The sequence below is a fragment of the Barbus barbus genome, assembly GCF_936440315.1.
Source record: "Barbus barbus genome assembly, chromosome: 10".
NCBI classification, from domain to species: Eukaryota; Metazoa; Chordata; class Actinopteri; order Cypriniformes; family Cyprinidae; genus Barbus; species Barbus barbus.
The window spans coordinates 14,155,259-14,175,666 of NC_136738.1; the positions used below are offsets into that span (position 1 = coordinate 14,155,259).

The 20,408-nt window shown below is 35.8% G+C and overlaps 2 protein-coding genes across 2 annotated transcripts in view; one reads left to right on the plus strand and one right to left on the minus strand.

Moving 5' to 3' along the window:
- Window positions 1-535: 535 nt before the first annotated feature.
- Window positions 536-17,573, minus strand: gja5a (gap junction protein, alpha 5a). Its single transcript, XM_079426828.1, has 2 exons — window positions 17,307-17,573; window positions 536-2,577 (listed from the first exon to the last, which is right to left on the minus strand). The coding sequence occupies exon 2, from the start codon at window positions 2,560-2,562 to the stop codon at window positions 1,357-1,359; it is 1,206 nt and encodes a 401-aa protein (XP_079282954.1). The 5' UTR covers window positions 2,563-2,577; window positions 17,307-17,573; the 3' UTR covers window positions 536-1,356.
- Window positions 9,451-20,408, plus strand: part of LOC306875973 (uncharacterized protein) — a 28,798-nt gene continuing 17,840 nt past the window's right edge. The window contains exon 1 of the mRNA XM_079426827.1: window positions 9,451-9,537. The gene's annotated coding sequence lies outside the window, so the exon portion shown is untranslated. The remainder of the gene's footprint in view (window positions 9,538-20,408) is intronic.

A 20,408-nucleotide genomic window follows, 5' to 3' on the forward strand; every position in this document is an offset into this window, starting at 1 on the left:
GCAATCAAATATGAAAAATTAAGTGAAATAAAGCTCAGATGTCATTAACTGTGAAAGAAGGATTACCTAGACCAACTCTAATCATCTGTCATACATTTGTCATAAAATTGTTTTTAATTGTAAAAACTCCATACATTAATACAAGATTAAGTATTACATATAAAGAAATAGAGATGACTATACATCAGAAGACTAAACAATGTTTCGAAACGTCAGTGACAGTAAATCATCTTTCTGAATGGAACACTGACAGTTAATTTTATTGACACTTTATGAGACATATTGCAGACATCAATGAAAGTGCATGCTTTGATAAATAAAAGCCCTGCTTACCATTAATAATAAAAAAAAAAACGATTGTTTTCAGACTGTTAATGCAATTGTGTATGCCATATCAAATTATGATATTTATTAAGCTGTGATTGCTTTTGCCGTCTTTTTTTATCTACTCTTTTCAAGGCATTTTCAATTGGCCTTTTTATGTTTTTTGTTGTTGCTGTTGTTGTTGTTTTTTTGTTTGTTTTTTTTGTTTTTTGCCTTTGCCAAATCTTTAATGTCAACTGAATATCAAACTGATTTGAGTGTTCCTCTGTTTTGATATCTCATTATAGGCTCACTACTGTCACAAATAAGTTTTGTGCTAATTCACACATATTTGAATCAATGGTAGGTTGATCAAAATATAAAGTATATCATAGGATACCCATTTATTGCTAATAAAATTCATAAACCTTAATAAAATCATCACACGTTTTTTTTTTATTATTTATTACTTACTTTTTTCTTTTCATTTATTACTTACTCTTTTTTTGCAATGATCTTTACTAAGATATGTTTAAGTGGTTTATTGCTTTTTGGCTCAAATAAGTGTTTGATTGGAGTGTTTTGAATTGCAAAAAACAAAGAACTAAATCAAAATAATTTTTCTTACAATATGAACCTTGTCAGTGTGCAAAACTACCTAATACTGTCTTGTAAATGTTGCAAAGTTATTTCAGTAGTCCTTTCATCTTCCATTCATCCATCCATTCATCTAAATATATCAACACCCTTTTATTCAGGATTATTTGATCCACCCTATAAAAATCAAACAAACACTTACAACAACAGTTTCAATGAAACCATATTAAATGCTCTGATACAGATTCTCTCTCTGACACATTCCCATTATCCTCTGATTCATGCTGTTATTTAAGCCTTCCATATCCCAAATAAATGAAATATCCCATATGGTACCAACACACAAGAATACTCATACACACACAAGCATGTATAGCCCTCGCATCCATATCTCTCATCTTAAGGCTAGTACACACTCCCAGCTTCTTATCCTCCGGGACGGTCCTTTAAGCCAACCTACACGGCTAGATCACCTGGTCTGACTCGGTTACTACTAGTACCACTAGTTTTGCTAAGTCGGCGCTTGTCTCTGAAGCAGCCTGGTTGGGAGGATGGTGTGGAGGGGGTGTTGGGTGTCATCTCACCCAGTATTCGAGCCTCCGGGCTCTCGTAGCTCATCTGCAGGAAGTCCACGGCCGGCTCCAGATCATCGTGGCTGTGATGATGCCGCTCGGTGGCCATGTTGATGGAGTTCTGCTGGTGGGCCAGGCGGTTGGTGAAGGGTTGGCAGGTTTGGTTGATGTGATGAAGATGGTGGTGATGAAGATGCGGGGGTGATGTTGGACCTTGGCTTGATGCTAGGCACTGGTTGAAATCTGGGGGTGGGGTGCAGGTTTGGGAGGGATGCGACTGAGCCGTCTCAGGCAGATCCATTGGAATACTTGTCATGCTGTGTTGGACTACAGAACCAACTTTTGTGTTTTTGCTTTTGACATCATTGGCGTGTTTATCAGCGTATTTTCGAAGACAATGCTTACACTGTTTCCATCCAAGGTAGTACAGTTCTATTACACTTAGAAGCAGTGAAACAGCCGCCACCACCAGCATAAACACAATAAAGATGTTTTTCTCAGTTGGACGGGACATGTAACAATTCACACGGTTGGGACAAGGTGACATGTCACAAGGATACAGAGCATGCAGGAAGATTCCATACAACATGTACTGGATAACAATGAAGGTCACTTCCATGACCAAGCGGATCACAATACTCAGGACGTACGTCTTCAGCAGCGCCCCCTTTAGGTGGATCTTTGTCTTTGCATCTTCGGCTTTCTCTTTCTGTTCCAAATATTGCTTCTCTCCTTTGCCCTCCTCACCCTTCTCCTCCTGCTCCTTCAGTTTCAGCTTCTCCTCCATGCGGACGATGTGCATGGCATGTCCCATGTAGATGAGGGACGGTGTTGATACGAAGACGATCTGCAGCACCCAGTAGCGGATATGGGCAATGGGGAAAGCTCGGTCATAACAGACATTGGTGCAACCGGGTTGTAGTGTGTCACACATGAAGTCAGACTGCTCGTCGCCCCATGATGACTCTGCTGCTGTGCCCAGAACCAGTATACGGAAGATGAACAGCACGGTCAACCACACCTTCCCCACTGATGTGGAGTGCTCCTGCACCTCCTCCAGAAAATTACCCAAGAGACTCCAGTCCCCCATCACTCCACGCCAATACTAAGAGAGAGCATAAAAGGAAAAACAACATTGGTATTGTTGACCCATGAAATGGTTTCATGGTATCAACATTTGAAGCTGTTTTAAGTGTAAGGATGATATATGGATAAGTATTCCTGCTGAATATATGATGACAAGGGAGGCTGAGTCTCCTCAAAAATGCATTTTGAAGGAACATAACAATGAAGTTGATAAAGTTTACTGGTAACATTTTACAATAAGGTCTCATTTGTTAACATTAGTTAATGTATAATGTATAACAAACAATGAACAATGTATTTATTACAGTATTTATTAATCTTTGTTAACGTTAGTTAATAAAAATACAATCATTCATTGTTAGTTCATGTTAGCTCACAGTGCATTAACTAATGTTAACAAACTCAACTTGTGATTTTAATAATGCATTAGTAAATGCTGAAAATAGCATTAACTAAGATTAATAAATGCTGTAGTAGGCTAGTATTGTTCATTCTTAGTTAATGTTAACTGATGTTGTTAACTACTGTTTAATAATGAACCTTATTGTGCGTTACCAGTGTTACCAGTTTACTTTCATTTAAATGAGTTAGCCCACAAATAAAATTCAGATGCACATGCTTACTATTATTATTATTATTATTATGCACACAACCAGTCAAGTTTTACAGTTTTTGTCAACTGCTTACACACATTTTAAAAACTTTTTTTTTAATCTTTACACACAAATCCAAGAATTGCACACATAAAATACAAAATGCCTCACATCTTTTGTTAAATGAAGTACTGCATTCAAAATATCACAAACACATCTCAAAAGCAAACATTTGCAAAAACCTTTGCCATAATATTAATTCTTGTTAAATTTGTGTGTTACATAGAGAATTGTGTGTTGTCTTTTGCAAAAAAAAAAAAGGAGTAACCCCAGAGTGCACCCTGGACACATTAAGGTGGGGCGACACGTGTCGCTCCGCCCACCCCAATTTCATTGGTTTATGATACAGCAGAGCTTATTGGTGTAGACGTTTGCGCATGAGCATTCTTTCATATACGTTTTTATGAATGCTCTACGCTGTTTGGCCGTACTACAGAACTATTATGTGCCAACAACAGCGATTTTAGTTCGAATCAATTAGCAAATGTGATTTTTTGTTTTGTTTTTTACTAATGACGAATTAGTTAGATTAAGTTCCTATCAAACGCTTGGTGGCGGCATCTCCGAGTACTTCAGGCAGAACAGAGCTGTGTAACATGAGCGGCTCACGAATTAAGTCTGGGGAACAAATTCTTAATTCGTGGCCATGATATAGTCCTACCTATGCTATAGCACATTAAATGAAGTCAGATAGTAGGCTATTGCACTTTTCACAGTACAAAAAGCAGACATACTTTAACATTGAGCAGTTGTAGCTGGGCGATGTTGATAAAAATGATCCACTGTTTGAGATTGAGCTGTTTTGCATAATGTAGCCTGGGACATTCTACCAGAAACGTACATTTCCACTTGTAAAAATCTTGGGAATTTTTATTATTATACATTGAGTCATATGGAGGACATGTTAAACTATGAGAAACGCACATCTTCCCATCTCAGCATGTTTTTATGATTGAATAAAATAACTTTTTATATGCATTTCACCCCTAAAATATCAGGCCCTGTCACAGACAAATTTGTATATGTTAGAATGGTTACCTAATAAATTTCTTTGATACAAATAACATTTTCTTATAGGTCACATGTCCCTGATTGTATTTAACATGGTTTTGTAATTCCTATAAGAAATGTTTATTCCAAACGCGCAGTCTACTTTTCTTTGGGCAATGAACGATGCCCGTTCGCGAATGATTCATTCTTTTGAGTCGATTCTGTTTGAAGGCTTTATCAAACCAGTTGGCAAACCAGTGAATCAGTTCACGAATCAGTTTGAATGATTCGTTCAGTTCCCTGCCGCACGCGCTGAGTCTCTGAAGCGGTTCTCACTCTGATAACAGAGAGTTTAAGAACATCAAGAGCACTGAAGACGTGGCTTTGGATCTACAGTCAGTTGAAAGCAAATCTGCAAAGGCTTGTTTGCTAGAGCTATATGAAGATCTTTTATTAGATGAACACCGCGTGTGCTGTCTACTGTTCCACAGGTAGGCCACGTCACGATACCACTATGACATTACCAGTTTGTTGTACATGTACCTTACATTAAGTACAATGTATAATTTATACATTAAATAAGCTGTCACAGAGTATGAAATGAACACCGGCGGAACCCGCGTTAGCTCTGCGCAGCGGCGTGCGGCCTGTTCTAGACACAATTAATATTCATATTTTTACAATATTTACGCTTGCAAAAATAGGCTACATTTGTTTACATTTTGCAAGACAGAAGATCCGTCAATATGCATTTGTTTCGTTATGTTCAGAGCAGTCATGTGAGGAGTTTTCAGAGGTTTCAGTGTCAGAGGTTATAGGATAATTAATTTACTTTAAAATATAATTTAATTCAGTGATGCAAATCAGAATTTTCATCAGCTGTTACTCCAGTTTTCGGAGTCATTTGATCCTTCAGAAATCATTATAATATATCGATTTATTACCAGTGTTGGAAACAGTTTTGCTACTTATTTTTTGGAACCTGTGACATTTTGTTCAGTATTCTTTGATGAATAGAAAGCTAAAAAGAGCAGCACTGATAATAAATCAACATGATTTCTGAAGGATTATGTGACTCTGAAGACTGGGGTAAAGGCTGATGAAAATTCTGATTTGCATCACTGAAATAAATTACATTAAAATATATATATTTTTTGAACGGCAGTGTGTGTATACACATTACATAAATGTAATCTATATATCTAAATAAAAATAGACTATATTCAGTACCTACAGTCAGGTCCATAAATATTGGGACATCGACACAATTCTAACATTTTTGGCTCTATACACCACCACAATGGATTTCAAATGAAACGAACAAGATGTGCTTTAACTGCAGACTGTCAGCTTTAATTTGAGGGTATTTACATCCAAATCAGGTGAACGGTGTAGGAATTACAACAGTTTGCATATGTGCCTCCCACTTGTTAAGGGACCAAAAGTAATGGGACATAATAATAATAATCATAAATCAAACTTTCACTTTTTAATACTTGGTTGCAAATCCTTTGCATTCAATTACAGCCTGAAGTCTGGAACGCATAGACATCACCAAACGCTGGGTTTCATCCCTGGTGATGCTCTGCCAGGTCTCTACTGCAACCGTCTTTAGTTCCTGCTTGTTCTTGGGGCATTTTCCCTTTAGTTTTGTCTTCAGCAAGTGAAATGCATGCTCAATCGGATTCAGGTCAGGTGATTGACTTGGCCATTGCATAACAGTCCACTTCTTACTAGTGTTGTCAAAAATATCGATATTTCGATAAATATCGATACTGAAATATCTGAACGGTACCAATATTAATTTCCCGAAGTATCGATACACCGATACTAGCCGAGCTGTCACTTTCACTTCTCTCCAAAGGCGCGTGGACAAGCACCACACGTGACCGCACTCGTCTCCTTCGCTCTGGTTAAACAGCAAAAGTGAAGTGAATAGAAAGATGACTGCTCTGGTTGTTAAAGAACACAGCAGGAGCGCTATCTGTAGGGATCTATGATCTCCGCGATGCAGAGAACGCCACGGAATCCAGTCATAAACACGGAATTTACAGTTTAACGCGGAATGTCACGGAATTTGCCAAAGTTTGGATGAATTAATCAAAAGTAGGTCATTACACTTAAATCAAATCGCGATATGGACTAGTATCTGTAAATATTAAGCTGCAAAAGTGGATTTAAATATGAATCCTGCATGTTCTGCGCGTGCGTCTCTGTGTGAATGTGCTGCACGTGCGGTTGTGTTTACTAATGTGGCGCTCGCGGTGATTTCAGCGTCTGCCGTCTCAATGAGGACATAAATACATCAACAATATCTCCAGAACTGATCTGAAAGGCACTTTACCAGCATTTTACCATTTAATTTGAGTAAAACTAGCATCATATCATACACACACAGAACTTTAAAAGTATTCACGGCAACCCGTCAAAATAACAGTTCGGTTTAACTTAGCCTATTAAAGACTGTGTGCCAGAAATAGGCTATATTACTATTATTTAGTAGAATGTACATAATACTACTACTTACTACTACTGTTAATTTTTTTAAAGAAATAATCACAAAATATTTTAATTTTAATAGTAAATCCACTTCATTTGCCAAAAATGTAAATGTTTAATTTTCATTAATTCAAATATAAATTAATTAAAATTGTTTTATGCCTTCATCTGATATCCAGTAAAATTTAAATACACAACACAGAATTTCTGAGGGGGAAAACACATTTCATAAGGCTACTGTAAGAATAAATAAAACATTTTTGTATGCATTCAAATAATAGACATGCTAAAACACAGAATTTGGTAACAATACAACATAAGGTGAGAAAAAAATAAAACATTTCATACGGCCCTAAACATGTCATTTTTGTTACACTTTTAATAAATTAAATGTTAAATTGCATAATTTTCATGATTTTAATGAATTAGACATGCTTTTAGATTAATAGCATTTAATTTGACCATAAAAAAAAAAGAGTCCAGAAAAATTTAAACAGAAAAAAACGGAATCCAGAAAAATTAAAATGGAAAAAATTGAATGTAGAAAAAAATTTAACGGAATTTGGGGAAAAATAAAACGGATTTCATAGGGCCCTATATCTGGAAATATTTTGGTTATGAAGCAAATGAGAATATCAACAAATAGAACTTTGGACGTCCTCAAAGGGAGGTTTTAGATGATTTTGTCAAGTTTTGCTTACTTCTACCAATTTGTCCCTAAAATATGGGTACAGTAAGCACACACACACACTTTTGATCCTGTGAATTGTGGGGACTGTCCATAGACTCCTATTGTTTTTATACTGACCAAATAATATTTTCTACCCCCTAAACCCTAAACCTACACCTTACAGAAAAACCTGTTTGCATTGTTACACTTTCAGATAAACATCATTTACTATTTTTAATATTTTTTTCCCCTTGTGGGAACAGCAGGCCGGTCCCCACAATGTCACAAATTTCAGATTTTACTATCCTTGTGGGGACATATGGTCCCCACAATGTAGCAAACACACACACATACAAAATAGTGGTTATCATCTTAGACAAATCACTTTTAGTGTAAAAATAATTCATTGCATTTGGTTATCCCTAAATTGCAATCACATTCTATAGAAACTATATATCTATTGAATCTATATCTATAGATGCACCAAATGATTCACTGATTAACCATTAAGATGAGTTAGATTAAATAATAGACAAATGTATGAAACTGAATGAGAAGATATGCAAATGAAAAATTTGATAGTAAGAGCGTTATGAAAAGCAGTTACTGTGAATGAAACATTTATGTAGATGAAGCAATTATTTTGTGTAGTGAAAAGGATACTTTGTGATTGTGTGTATTATACTAAGACAATTGAAAATATGCTGAAATGTTTGAAAAAAAGTGCACTTTTGATGATCTGTTGTGATACAAGTACTAAGAGTTTTGAAAATTTAACAGTTGCTTGTGAAAATAGTACCATAGAAAATAATACCAAAGCGAATAAAAAAAAAAAACCCTGTAACTGGAGAGATTATAATGTAGAATTCATTAATCAATACTTTTTTAATATATCAAAGGGATATCATTTGTGTATGTGTGCATAAAAAATAATGCAGTAATGCATTGCAGTCTTCCCTCACAGGTCTACAAGTGTCACCCCACAAATTGCTAAACCCAAAACTTACACATTCCGTTTCCTTTCTTCAAATGGTGAACTGAACTGAAGGCATCTACAAAAATAGTATTGTTATTATAGCCTACCTAAAAAAAGTAAAGAAAGAAAGAAAATAAAAGTACTTACTTTTAATTATGTACTATTGTTATTCAATATTAGATATATATAGGCTAAGTCTTAATTTCCGTTTTAAAGGTCTGCAAACATTGAAAATTATTTTTCCCATTTTTGCGAATCATTTGTAAAAGAGTATTGTGCATGTATGGCTGACCACCTTAATTTTGTTTTAATTGAACCTAATTAATTACATCTTATTCCTAATTTATCTGATTTTTTTAAACATTGTCTAAATTGTGAGTGCATTAGATAAAACTATGCTGAACGTTTTGTCATTTTCTAAGCCATTTTTATAAGTACTTTGAATAATCTGGTGTCAAGCTTTATATCTGGTGCTTTATAGCAGAGTACCCCCAGGTGTGGTTTAGTTTAGTTTCTTGCACATTTCTACTGCCTCAAGAGCAGCCCAGTGAGCTGTGCAATGCATTCAAGAAAACCAAACAAAGACAATAACAAACACAACATTTTTAAAAAAGGAAACGTGTATTACGGTTAATCACATTTAGCCTACTACGAACATGATCCACAGTCCCAGTTTGACAAAAAGTATCAAAATGCTTTTTTTGTCTTGCTTTTGAATGGTATTATCTATTGGTTTATTATTAAAAACTTAAACTTCTTTTTGTGTGCTGTCAAATGCAATGACACTGCATCTAGAAAGACTGTTCTTATGATCCACTTAAACATTTTCGGAGGTTTCACATGCTGTGCGTCATGTATTGTATATTTACAGTAGGGCCTGAGAGGGGACCACTGTTCTAATTTTAGTCTGGCCTGACCCATTTTTTTGGGGGTAGGATGGGAACAGTGGTCTTGGCAGGGTAGAGCAGGGCAAGGTGATGCCAAGGGCCCTGAGAACTGCCACTCTGAATGACCCTGTCCAGGCCTAGATAGGGTGATCATTTTACCACAATACAGATGTCTGCCAACTGCATCACGTGTGCCAGCCATTGTGCTTCTGTTTTTGTTCCTGTGTGAGTGACGAAGCTATTAGGATGCTGCTTGGACTAACTGAACTTCTCAACACCGAGACAAATCAAACGACATGACGGGGTCAGTGTTCCAAATTCAGACAAATGTGTCTATCTATCTATCTATCTATCTATCTATCTATCTATCTATCTATCTATCTATCTATCTATCTATCTATCTATCTATCTATCTATCTATCTATGCACTATATAATGGGAATAAAAATACTTACATTTTAAGAAATGTATTAGCAGTTTTAAATGTATGTTTATAAATTCCATTTTATGAAGTTTAATGAATAACAGGGTAATAGCAAGAATAACAGTTTTAGTATTTGGGATGAAAAGCTTAGGCTAAAAGGTTAATAGGTCATTAATTTTAGAAAGGTCATTAATTTTTAATTTAAAAAAAGTATTTTTTTTTTAGATATTTTGGGAGCACAAAAATAAAAACTTTCCTAAAGAGATGCTTTTTATAGAACTATATATTCTATATTACTTGAAGTAAATACTCTAAAGTTTCCTCTCTGTTTCTCGAAAAGGTGTCAAACATGAGCTCAGGTGTATTAATCTTAGATATTAACATTAACACTGTTCAGTGTTGCTCTGCTTTCCAAAATAACATCTGTGAGCACTGCCTCAGTTCCGTAAATGCCAGTCCAGCCGCGTCAGTCTCCCTTTAAATAAATCACTCTAAATTCCAGTCATTCCGTAAAGCATCTTGTTTATCTCTTAAATGATTAGTTAATTTTAAGTGAAATTGATACAATTGATCTAACAGCTTAAAATGTGTGAAAACAATGAGAAAGTGTGTTATGTGTCTTTTGCTCTGACACACATTGATCTTTTCTTCGGGTCTGCATGTGCCTTTTTTAGTTGTTTTCTTTAACACCGTTAAGGTTACCTCGGAAAGGGCTTTCGATTTAATGCTATTTACAAGATGTTGTCACTTGAATACCCATTAAATCTCAAATGTTTTATGAAGCACAACTGTGGCCACACTAGAGTTACCTTTTAAAGTGTATGTGTGTGTATGTGTCTGTGCCTGCCTGTGCTCTCACACCCATCCTGTACCAAACCCTGTTTTGCTAGTACCGGTCTGGCTGATCTCCTGTAGAATGGTCAAATATGGACAGACCGGTTTGAACAGAGGCCCTCCTACTTTTTGAGCAGATGTAAAATAGTCAAAATGTCTGATTAGTATTTAGTGAGACAATTAAAGAAGTGGGCACTTATGTATTAAATTGAGTTTATAGAATGAAGAAGCTTATTTTGTTGCACTCACTCTAATGTATATGCTGGTTTACTGATTTAAAAAAAAAAAAAATGTTTTGTTAAATTGTTCCGAATGTACTTGAGACATGAATTTTAACCTGATCAATTTCCTGTGCATGTCAGGTTCTGGTCTTTAAATGAGCTACTAAAGAAAGGGGCAGTGAACAGCTGACTGAACAATGAAATCTTACTGTGTGTCAAATCTAATTATGAGAAAATTCAGTTAGCTGTCTTAAAGGGATAGTTCACCCAAAAATGTGTCACTAATTACTCAGCCTCATGTCGACCTTCATTCATCTTCATAACACAAATTAAGGTATTTTTGATGAAAACCGAGAGCTTTCTGATTCTCCATAGACAGCAAGGAAAGTACTGTACCACGTTCAAGGCCCAGAAAGGTAGTAAGGACATCGTTAAAATAGTCCATGTGACAGTGGTTCAGCCTTAATTTTATACGAGAATAGTTTTTTGTGTGCAAAGAAAACAAAAATAACGACTTTATTCAACAATTTCCTCTCTTCTCTGTCAGAATTCGACACAAGTTCATGTCAGTAGCACACCACATATGTGTACATTCCTCCACTTGCAAACAAGCCACAGTGCATCTGGGTTCTACGTCAGCAGCACCACACGCATGCATTGTGTTACTCTTGTGAATGCGCAGCAGAAATGGACATGCAAGAAAAGAAATTGTTGAATAAAGGAATTGTTGAATAAACTTGTATTTTAGTTTTCTTTGCACACAAAAAGTATTCTCATAGCATCATAAAATTTCAGTTGAACCACTGATGTCACATGGACTATTTTAACAATGGCCTTCCTTACTATCTTTGTGGGCCTTGTACGTGGTAGTTGCGTTGCTGTCTATGGATGGTCAGAAAGCTAAAAAAATTTAGCTAAAAAAAATTAAATAAAAAAAATATATTTTTACGTAGAGAGCGTGACAGCGCACCGCATTAAAAGAAATGATCATTCATGTTTTCATAATCGCTGACCAAATTCTTTCTGGTGTTTCGGGGGCCCTACGCAGTTTCTTTTATACTAGAACATGCACATTTGGTTATATTGCTGGTTATATATACTATTTGTTTTAAGAAATTCAGCATTTTCTTGTTCAGTTATGATGTTGCTAATGCATGCCGTCTCAAAGGTGTTTTTTTTATGTGGTAGGGGTACAATCTCACACCAAATGCTTTGGAAGTGATTGTCATTCAGTGGCGGGAACTCAGTAAACTCGTGTGAGCATGTTATGTTGGCAAAGGCTGTTCGGAATGGCATCGTTGGGAACGGAATCTTAGACATTCAAAAAAGTAAGAAAAAAACAGAATAAGGACGGAAATATCCATCTGATTCACAATGACTTGACGATCTCTGTCGCCAATGTGCTCTCTCTTTTTCATTCTGTCTCTCCATTTTCCTTTTTTTTCATCTTCCTTTTCTTCTTCTCTTAGGAAGCAATTTCAAACAATATGATTTCCTCCAGACTTGCTACTTTAAAGGAAATGAGTCTCTTAGGGTCTACAAGTGCAAGGGTGTTTTCTTTCCCAAAGAGAGCAAAAGAACGACATGAGATAAGAGTTCATTTGTGCTGATTATTTTGCATCTGGTTAATGCACAAAATCATAAAACCCCAAAACTCTTATCATGAGGTATTATTAGAGGTCAAAGACCACTGTATTTCTTGACGACAGCAAACAATGGGACTTCAGAGCACATACACGGGTTGTGAGATGAATGACAGACAGGAAGAACTTTCACCTGCTCTCATATGATTTTCTGTTTGTGAAAGGAAACATTTGACATTAGTTACTGACCTTGAAGGGCCTTTAATGTATATACTCATACACTATTGTTAGCATTTTAAATTAAGATACATTTACACCTCAATACACAAAACCAATGTATCTTTAATTTGATATTAATATTTATAATTAATATTTCGTTTTTTTGCTTCTGCTAATTACTTAATAGATTAATAATTTAATAATACATACATATACAGTATGTGTGTGTGTGTGTATACATACAGTGGGGCAAATAAGTATTTGATACACTGCCAATTTTTCAAGTTTTCCCACTTACAAAGAATGGAGAGATCTGTAATTTTTATCGTAGGTACACCTCAACTGTGAGAGACAGAATATAAAAAAAAAATCCAGAAAAATCACATTGTATGATTTTTGAATAATTAATTTCCATTTTATTGCATGAAATAAGTATTTGATACAATAGAAAAATAGAACTTAATATTTGGTACAGAAACCTGTTTACAATTACAGAGGTCAGACATTTCCTGTAGTTCTTGAACAGGTTAGCACACACTGCAGGAGGGATTTTGGCCCACTCCTCCATACAGGTCTTCTCCAGATCTTTCAGGTTTTGGGGCTGTCGCTGGGCAACACAGAGTTTCAGCTCCCTCCATAGATTTTCTGTTGGGTTCAGGTCTGGAGACTGGCTAGGCCACTCCAGGACCTTGAAATGCTTCTTACGGAGCCACTTCTTGGCCGCCGTTGCTGTGTGTTTGGGGTCATTGTCATGCTGGAAGACCCAGCCATGACACATCTTCAGTGCTCTTACTGAGGGAAGGAGGTTGTTGCTCAAAATCTCGCGATACATGGCCCCATCCATCCTCCCCTCAATACGGTGCAGTCGTCCTGTCCCCTTTGCAGAAAAGCACCCCCAAAGCATGATGTTTCCACTCCCATGCTTCACGGTTGGGATGGTGTTCTTGGGATTGTACTCATCCTTCTTCTTCCTCCAAACACGGTGAGTGGAGTTTATACCAAAAAGTTATATTTTGGTCTCATCTGACCACATGACCTTCTCCCATGCCTCCTCTGGATCATCCAGATGGTCTTTGGCAAACTTCAGACGGGTCTGGACATGTGCTGGCTTGAGCAGGGGGACCTTGTGCAGGCTGCAGGATTTTAATCCATGACGGTGTAGTATGTTACAAATGGTAACCGTTGAGACTGTGGTCCCAGCTCTCTTCAGGTCATTGGCCAGGTCCTCCTGTGTAGTTCTAGGCTGATCCCTCACCTTTCTCAGGATCATCGATACTCCACGAGGCGAGATCTTGCATGGAGCCCCAGTCTGAGGGAGATTGACAGTCATCTTGAATTTTTTCCATTTTCTAATAATTGCGCCAACAGTTGTTGCCTTCTCATCAAGCTGTTTGTCTATTGTTCTGTAGCCCATCGCAGCCTTGCGCAGGTCTAAAATTGTGTCCCTAGTGTCCTTAGACAGCTCTTTGGTCTTGCCCATAGTGGAGATGTTCGAGTCTGATTGATTGAGTGTGTGAACAGGTGTCTTTTATACAGGTAACGAGTTCAAACAGGTGCAATTAATACAGGTAATGAGTGGAGGATAGGAGGGCTTCTTAAAGACAAACTAACAGGTCTGTGAGAGACAGAATTCTTGCTGGTTGGTAGGTGATCAAATACTGATTTCATGCAATAAAATGGAAATTAATTATTCAAAAATCATACAATGTGATTTTCTGTATTGTTTTTTATATTCTATCTCTCACAGGTGTACCTACGATGAAAATTACAGATCTCTCCATTCTTTGTAATGGGAAAACCTGAAAAATCGGCAGTGTATCAAATACTTATTTGCCCCATTGTGCATATATATATATATGTAAACTGTATGTTAGATAGATAGATAGATAGATAGATAGATAGATAGATAGATAGATAGATAGATATTTAATTTATGGATTTAAATGTAAAGCAAGAAAATAGAGACATGATTTAAATCAGTAAATCATTAGTGACTTCTGTAAAACATTGATTTTCAGGGCCTTTAATAATTTGATTTAGTTCCAGTGAAAAGGTGCCTATCAGGATCTGAGAAACTTTTCAGAACTATTCTTAAGCTTCTTTAAATTGTTTGTTAGGAAACATCAGAGCTTCCTTTAGCTCTCAAGGATTCTTGGTCTGTTCTTTATGACTGTAAGCCACTGTCAAACATTCAATAACAAAAATAAACTTAGAATAACATGCAGCCTTGCACTCCCATTTGCATCAGTTTAACAAGCTGGGAACATTGCCACAACACCTTTGAAACATTCTAGTAGCACTTCAGAAAGGTGGCAGTGCCAGGCACTGTTGGCAAGTGATGGCATGCTGGTTTTTCTCACAGTGATCATGTTGCTGCGGGCACACTGATACACACACCATAAGAGGCTCTGCAATGCCCACGCATGAGACCGACCCCTTAACTCTGAATAAATATTTATTTAAGCCCTTTCCCCTCAACCTGATGTCAGGGACTACCAGAATCAGGATGACACCACAGACTGCAGTCTCATCTTTGTTCCAGTATACCAGAAGTGTAAACTAGGCAAGACACAAAGACAAACACTGTGGTTTATATAGTTTTAAGTTTATCCTCTGCAGAATCTGCATGATGTTTATCTTTTTTTCTTTTTTTTTCAAATAAGAGGGATCATAAAAATTGCATATATGAATGAATGATGAAGCTATTGCCACAGAAATTTACAGTTTAAAAGTTTGGGGTCAACAAAATTTTTTGTTGTTGTTTTTGAAAAAATATGAAATTGCTCAAAAAGGCCTGTAAAACATTTATAAGGTTAAAAAATATTTCAAATAAATGTTGTTCTTTTAAACTTACTATTCATCAAAGAAGCCTGAAATAAATTACATTTTAAAATATATTCAAACATGATATTGCTGTTTTTACTATATTTTTCATTAATTAAATGCAAAAACATGAAAAAAATCTTACTAACCCTAAACTTTTTAATGGTTTAGCCTAGTCCACAAGACAAAGTATCAAGTACATTTACACAAAGTAGCATGGATACCCCTGGCTATTAATATGCTGTGTTACTTCTTTAAGCATTTTGTCTTATAGGATCATGTATATGTAAATTAATAGAATATTTTGTCCTGTGAAATATATGTAAATATTCTGTTATGCTGTTTTTTAGCATGGTATTTAATATACTCACTATATTTAATATACTCACTATAATATTTAATATGCTCACTATAATATATATATATATATATATAAAATACTTTGTACAGGCCATTATTAATTTGCATTACCTGCATAATACCGCCATAATTTGCATTGTAAAATACAGTGTGAATCAATGCAGCGCTTGAACATTACAACCAATCATAAAATATTCATGTACACTGTGAAGTCACAATTACTAGACAAAGCAAACTATCATCATTTCCAGTTGAAGTCTAAATGTGTATATGCACTTGTGTTACTGGACTTGAACTTGCATACCAATGCTAAACACATGCTTTAAAAAGCAAAGGACAGAACAACTGTTTAAGCCAGGCATTCTAGGACTGACACAGGCCACTTTAATGGATGGAGAGGTCAAGGATGAGACGCTGAGTTTAGCCATATGAAGTGAGAATACCCCTCGCCTGACTCGGCCCAATGCAGAACCCCATTATACAATGACACCCGCACATATCAACACCTGCCATCCAGTGGGATCCCTCATATGGGTTATGAAGGCAATCCTTTCTCTGCTTGTCAGGCTGCTAACAGGGTGATGTCTTTCCTTACATGGTGGTTCTGTTTCTCTCTTTACTGTCAAAGCAACTGTACTGGTCTTATTGATCAAGACAGACACCACTTGACATCACATACAGGGCTTTTGCACTTTGCTATTGGGATATGAACGATATAGAATTTAACATACAGTGATTCTTAAAATGTATTTGGACACTCAAGCCACACTTGTATGAATATATGAATGCCACTGCATTAAGAAACAAAACAGCAAACCAATAAGACCAATAGAATTTTCATTTTTAAAGCAAAATATTTTACAAAATAAAAAGAGGTCGAGTTTTAAACAAAAATGAGGGGATTAGGTCTGAAAAAAAGCATAATTTGTTTGTAGTTGCAACTTTGTTTGATATTCAATTTAATTGAACATTAATACATTTGTAGGTGTAGGTTAAGTGGGGCCACTGTATAGTTATACAAGTAAAACTAATACATCAGTCACAGCACAGGTGATCTAATTCACTTTTCTACTTAAAATAGACTAGACAGTCAGTCAGTCTTTGGCCAAAGAAAAACCATAAAATCATAATCCTTTAGAATGACAAAAGTGATGTCATAATGTGCAAATATATTAAGATTTGATTCAAAATTATTATTTGTGGCTTTGTAAAAAAAAAAATTAACAGAAAATCTGTACATAAAAAAGGAAATATTAAAATGTTTAAAAAATATATATTTCATTCATAAATGTTGAAATATAAATATAATTTTAAAATATTTAAATATTATATAAAAAATAAAACTACCAAATCAACTGATTTTGTTGTTTGAAATACAGTATTGTACAATTATTTAATATTTACATATTATAAATATAATTTAAAATATCAATATTTTAACATTAATTAAATAATAAAAGTACCAAATTATCTCTTGTTTATTTTTTATTACAAAATTCTGCACTAAACCTTGAAAATATGGAAGTAAATGAAAGAAATTAAAAATATAAAATCTTATTGGACCCACGGATCTCTAAAACAATTAAACCAATGCATAAAAGTGTATTACCTGTCTGACTTCTGACTAATGAGACTGTCTTCGGTTGAGTCTTCTGTGGTCTTGTCCTCTTCAGAAGAATGAGTGGGCTGTTATTCTGTGGCCCGGGGGTGCTGTAGATGTAGCCCAGCTCTGGCGTCTGTACGATACTGAGCAATGGAGAAAAATGGCAGTGTATCTCTATAGAAAACACTCCAGCAATTTCTGGAGTTCATATACAGCACAGGCCCCCTCGTGCCCGTCCCACTGTGGGAATAGAGCACAAGTGTGGGACACTCTGAGAAGTGTTGGGCCATCTCAGGGAGTTTTTCAAACCCCCCTCCACTCTTCCTTTTCCTCCTCCCCCTCTCTTCCTCCTTCCCTCCCTCCCTCTCTCTCTCTAGTTGCCCCCCCATCCTCTCCCCCATCAGAATGCACTTGGTGGCACTCTATTTTGGTGAGAAGAATACCACCGTGTAAAGAGAGGAAGTCAGATTGTAATAGAACACAATGGCTGTTCTTCTCAGGCAGTTTGTTGGTGATGTGATGCGTTGTGCTCATGTCACTATATGTGTTTGTTGAAGTTTGAAGTTTTACCCCCTGCCCTGATCAATAAACCTTTTCATGCAACAACCACACAAACATATCTGCACCATACATGCACTTCCACACGTGAACTATGACCTCCATTTTAACAAGTAGTTCTCTCTCTCTCCCTCTCTCTCTCTCTCTCTCTCTCTCTCTCTCTTTCTCTTTTTCTCTATGCATATATTTATAATTGCATGTAATAGCTTTGTAGTGCAGTTTTTATTTAGAATGCAAAGGCACACTAGTTCAAATTAAATTAAATTAAAATGATATATAAGGGACATTTCAACTGAACCAGATATCAGTGTGTGATATTTTGAACATTTTAAACGTCATATTAAAAAGGAAAGAAAAATGGTCTTGAGGGTGGGTAAATGGCAACAGGTTTTTCTTTTTTTTTAGATAAAAGCAAATGATTGATTGAATGCTTTATTCTACAAATAACCATGCGAATGGATGATTTCAATCACAGCGTTATAAATGCAAATACTTTTCTTTTAAACTAAAATCTTCTGAAACAGATTATCATTTTATTTTGTTTGTTTGTTGTACGTATTGCGGCAATTCAGGCATTAAATGTACAGCAAATGGCGCTAAAAGGTTAATACTCTATAGCGTTTGCAAAACAATATACTGTTACCACCTACACTAAGCCCTCCGATAAATCAACCAAAAGTGTCTTTTATCATGGCGCGTGTTTCACAGGACTCATACACAAGCACTCCACCGTACCAGGTGAGCTAATGGAGTTACTGAGCAAGTTTACTACATGAGAAAAATTATACATACAGAGTTGGGTATGTAAATGTCAAAACATATTGTTTTTCAAATCACACAAAAAGTGTTTTGAGGTCATATTATTGTGCAAGGAGCCTCGCGAAAATAAGAGTTTATCAATTGATAATCTTCCCGGTAATCATATGGAAAAGTATAAAATTTGTTGATGTTTTACTGCCACTTGTTGACATTTCAGCTGAAAGTGTGCAGTGAATTGTGTGAACTTTTTGGAATTGTAGATGTTTTTGGAGGTGTAAAATGTAGGTAGAGGCCTAGGTTGGCAAATAATTATGACAATTAAAGCTGAAGTTATTGGCACCTAACTCACAAAATGGGCATTGAGTTACATAGCAACACTCTAACCACTTTAGAATTGTGCAATTACCACAACATTCTAACATCCTGCTTGTGAGTTTAACACTCACATTATCTACAGAAAATGTACAAGTGTAGTAATTTTTTTCTTCATGAGCTGAAAAATATGATGCATCAGAATTCAATGTAGCAACAATGATTGTATCAGTATATATAGGATAATAAAATCTTGTACCTGATTACATGATCCCTTTCTCTACTTCATCCAGGTGTCCTTCTCTCTCTCCTTCACACAGTCTTGTTAGGCTACTGTATCCAAGTGAGAATGAAATTTATCCAACTTCACAGAGACTAATTTAAACAGAAGCCAGAGCTATAACCCCTCTCTCTCTTCACTTCTCTTTCATTGCTTCTACTGCTCATCGGCTAAAAGCCGGAAGATGTATGTCAGCTTTATATAATGGCAATCTTTTAGGTTTCATTCCTCCTTGCTCAAGGGTCTGTGTGTGTTTGTGTGTGCGCGCACGTGTCCGTGTGTGTGTGTGGTATTTGAGTACTCCTTGCTGCTGGGTCCATGTCTGTTTGTGTGTGTGTGTGTGGATATATATATGTTGAGCATGAAATCAGCATGAAAATATATAGCATAATGTGCACAATGATGCTAATTTGGTGTAAGGGACACCAAAGGTTAATAAGGGCTGATGATGTATTTGTGTCATTAACAGATATCACTTACTTGTTAAGAGCCATAGAGAAAGAATATAAATAGAAAGCAAGGAAAAACAAGCAAATGGAAAGCTTTCTTGTGAAATCTCTTAACCTATTTTAAGAACTGCTTACTTTAATACCATAGTAACCATCGTGTCCATCAAAATGGAAAATGGATGAAAATTCCCATCAGGCATCTGTTTTACTATCAAATGTACATGCCATTTCTTTGTTGGGCATCATCTAGCTCCACACATCACAGGAACGCTCTCAGTCAATTTGAGTATATAATACATTTAAAGTAAATGAACAATAAAAATAATTGCATATTATGTTTAACATTGTTTTTAATATTATATGCTCTATATTACTTGGAACTTAAAGGAATAGCTCACCCAAAAATGAAAATTTGTTCAAAAACTACCTTCTTTGTTGTTCCCAAGAATTTTAGGAACCAAACAACAGTGGAGTCCATTGACTTCCACTGTATGGGGAAAAAACCCTGAGACATTTCGCAAAATATCTTAGAACATGATAAATCATACAGATTTAGAACAACATAACGGTTAGTAAAATTCACAGTCTCAAATTGCAGACAATCCCAAAAGGGAAGAGGGACAGTTAACAAGGCACATTCATATAAGGGGGTACAGAATTATGCCAATAAATTAAAGGGACTGACACATAAAACAAATGCATTAGATGTTGTGTTCTTCATAAAAAGAAAAAATCAGCACATTTGTGAAA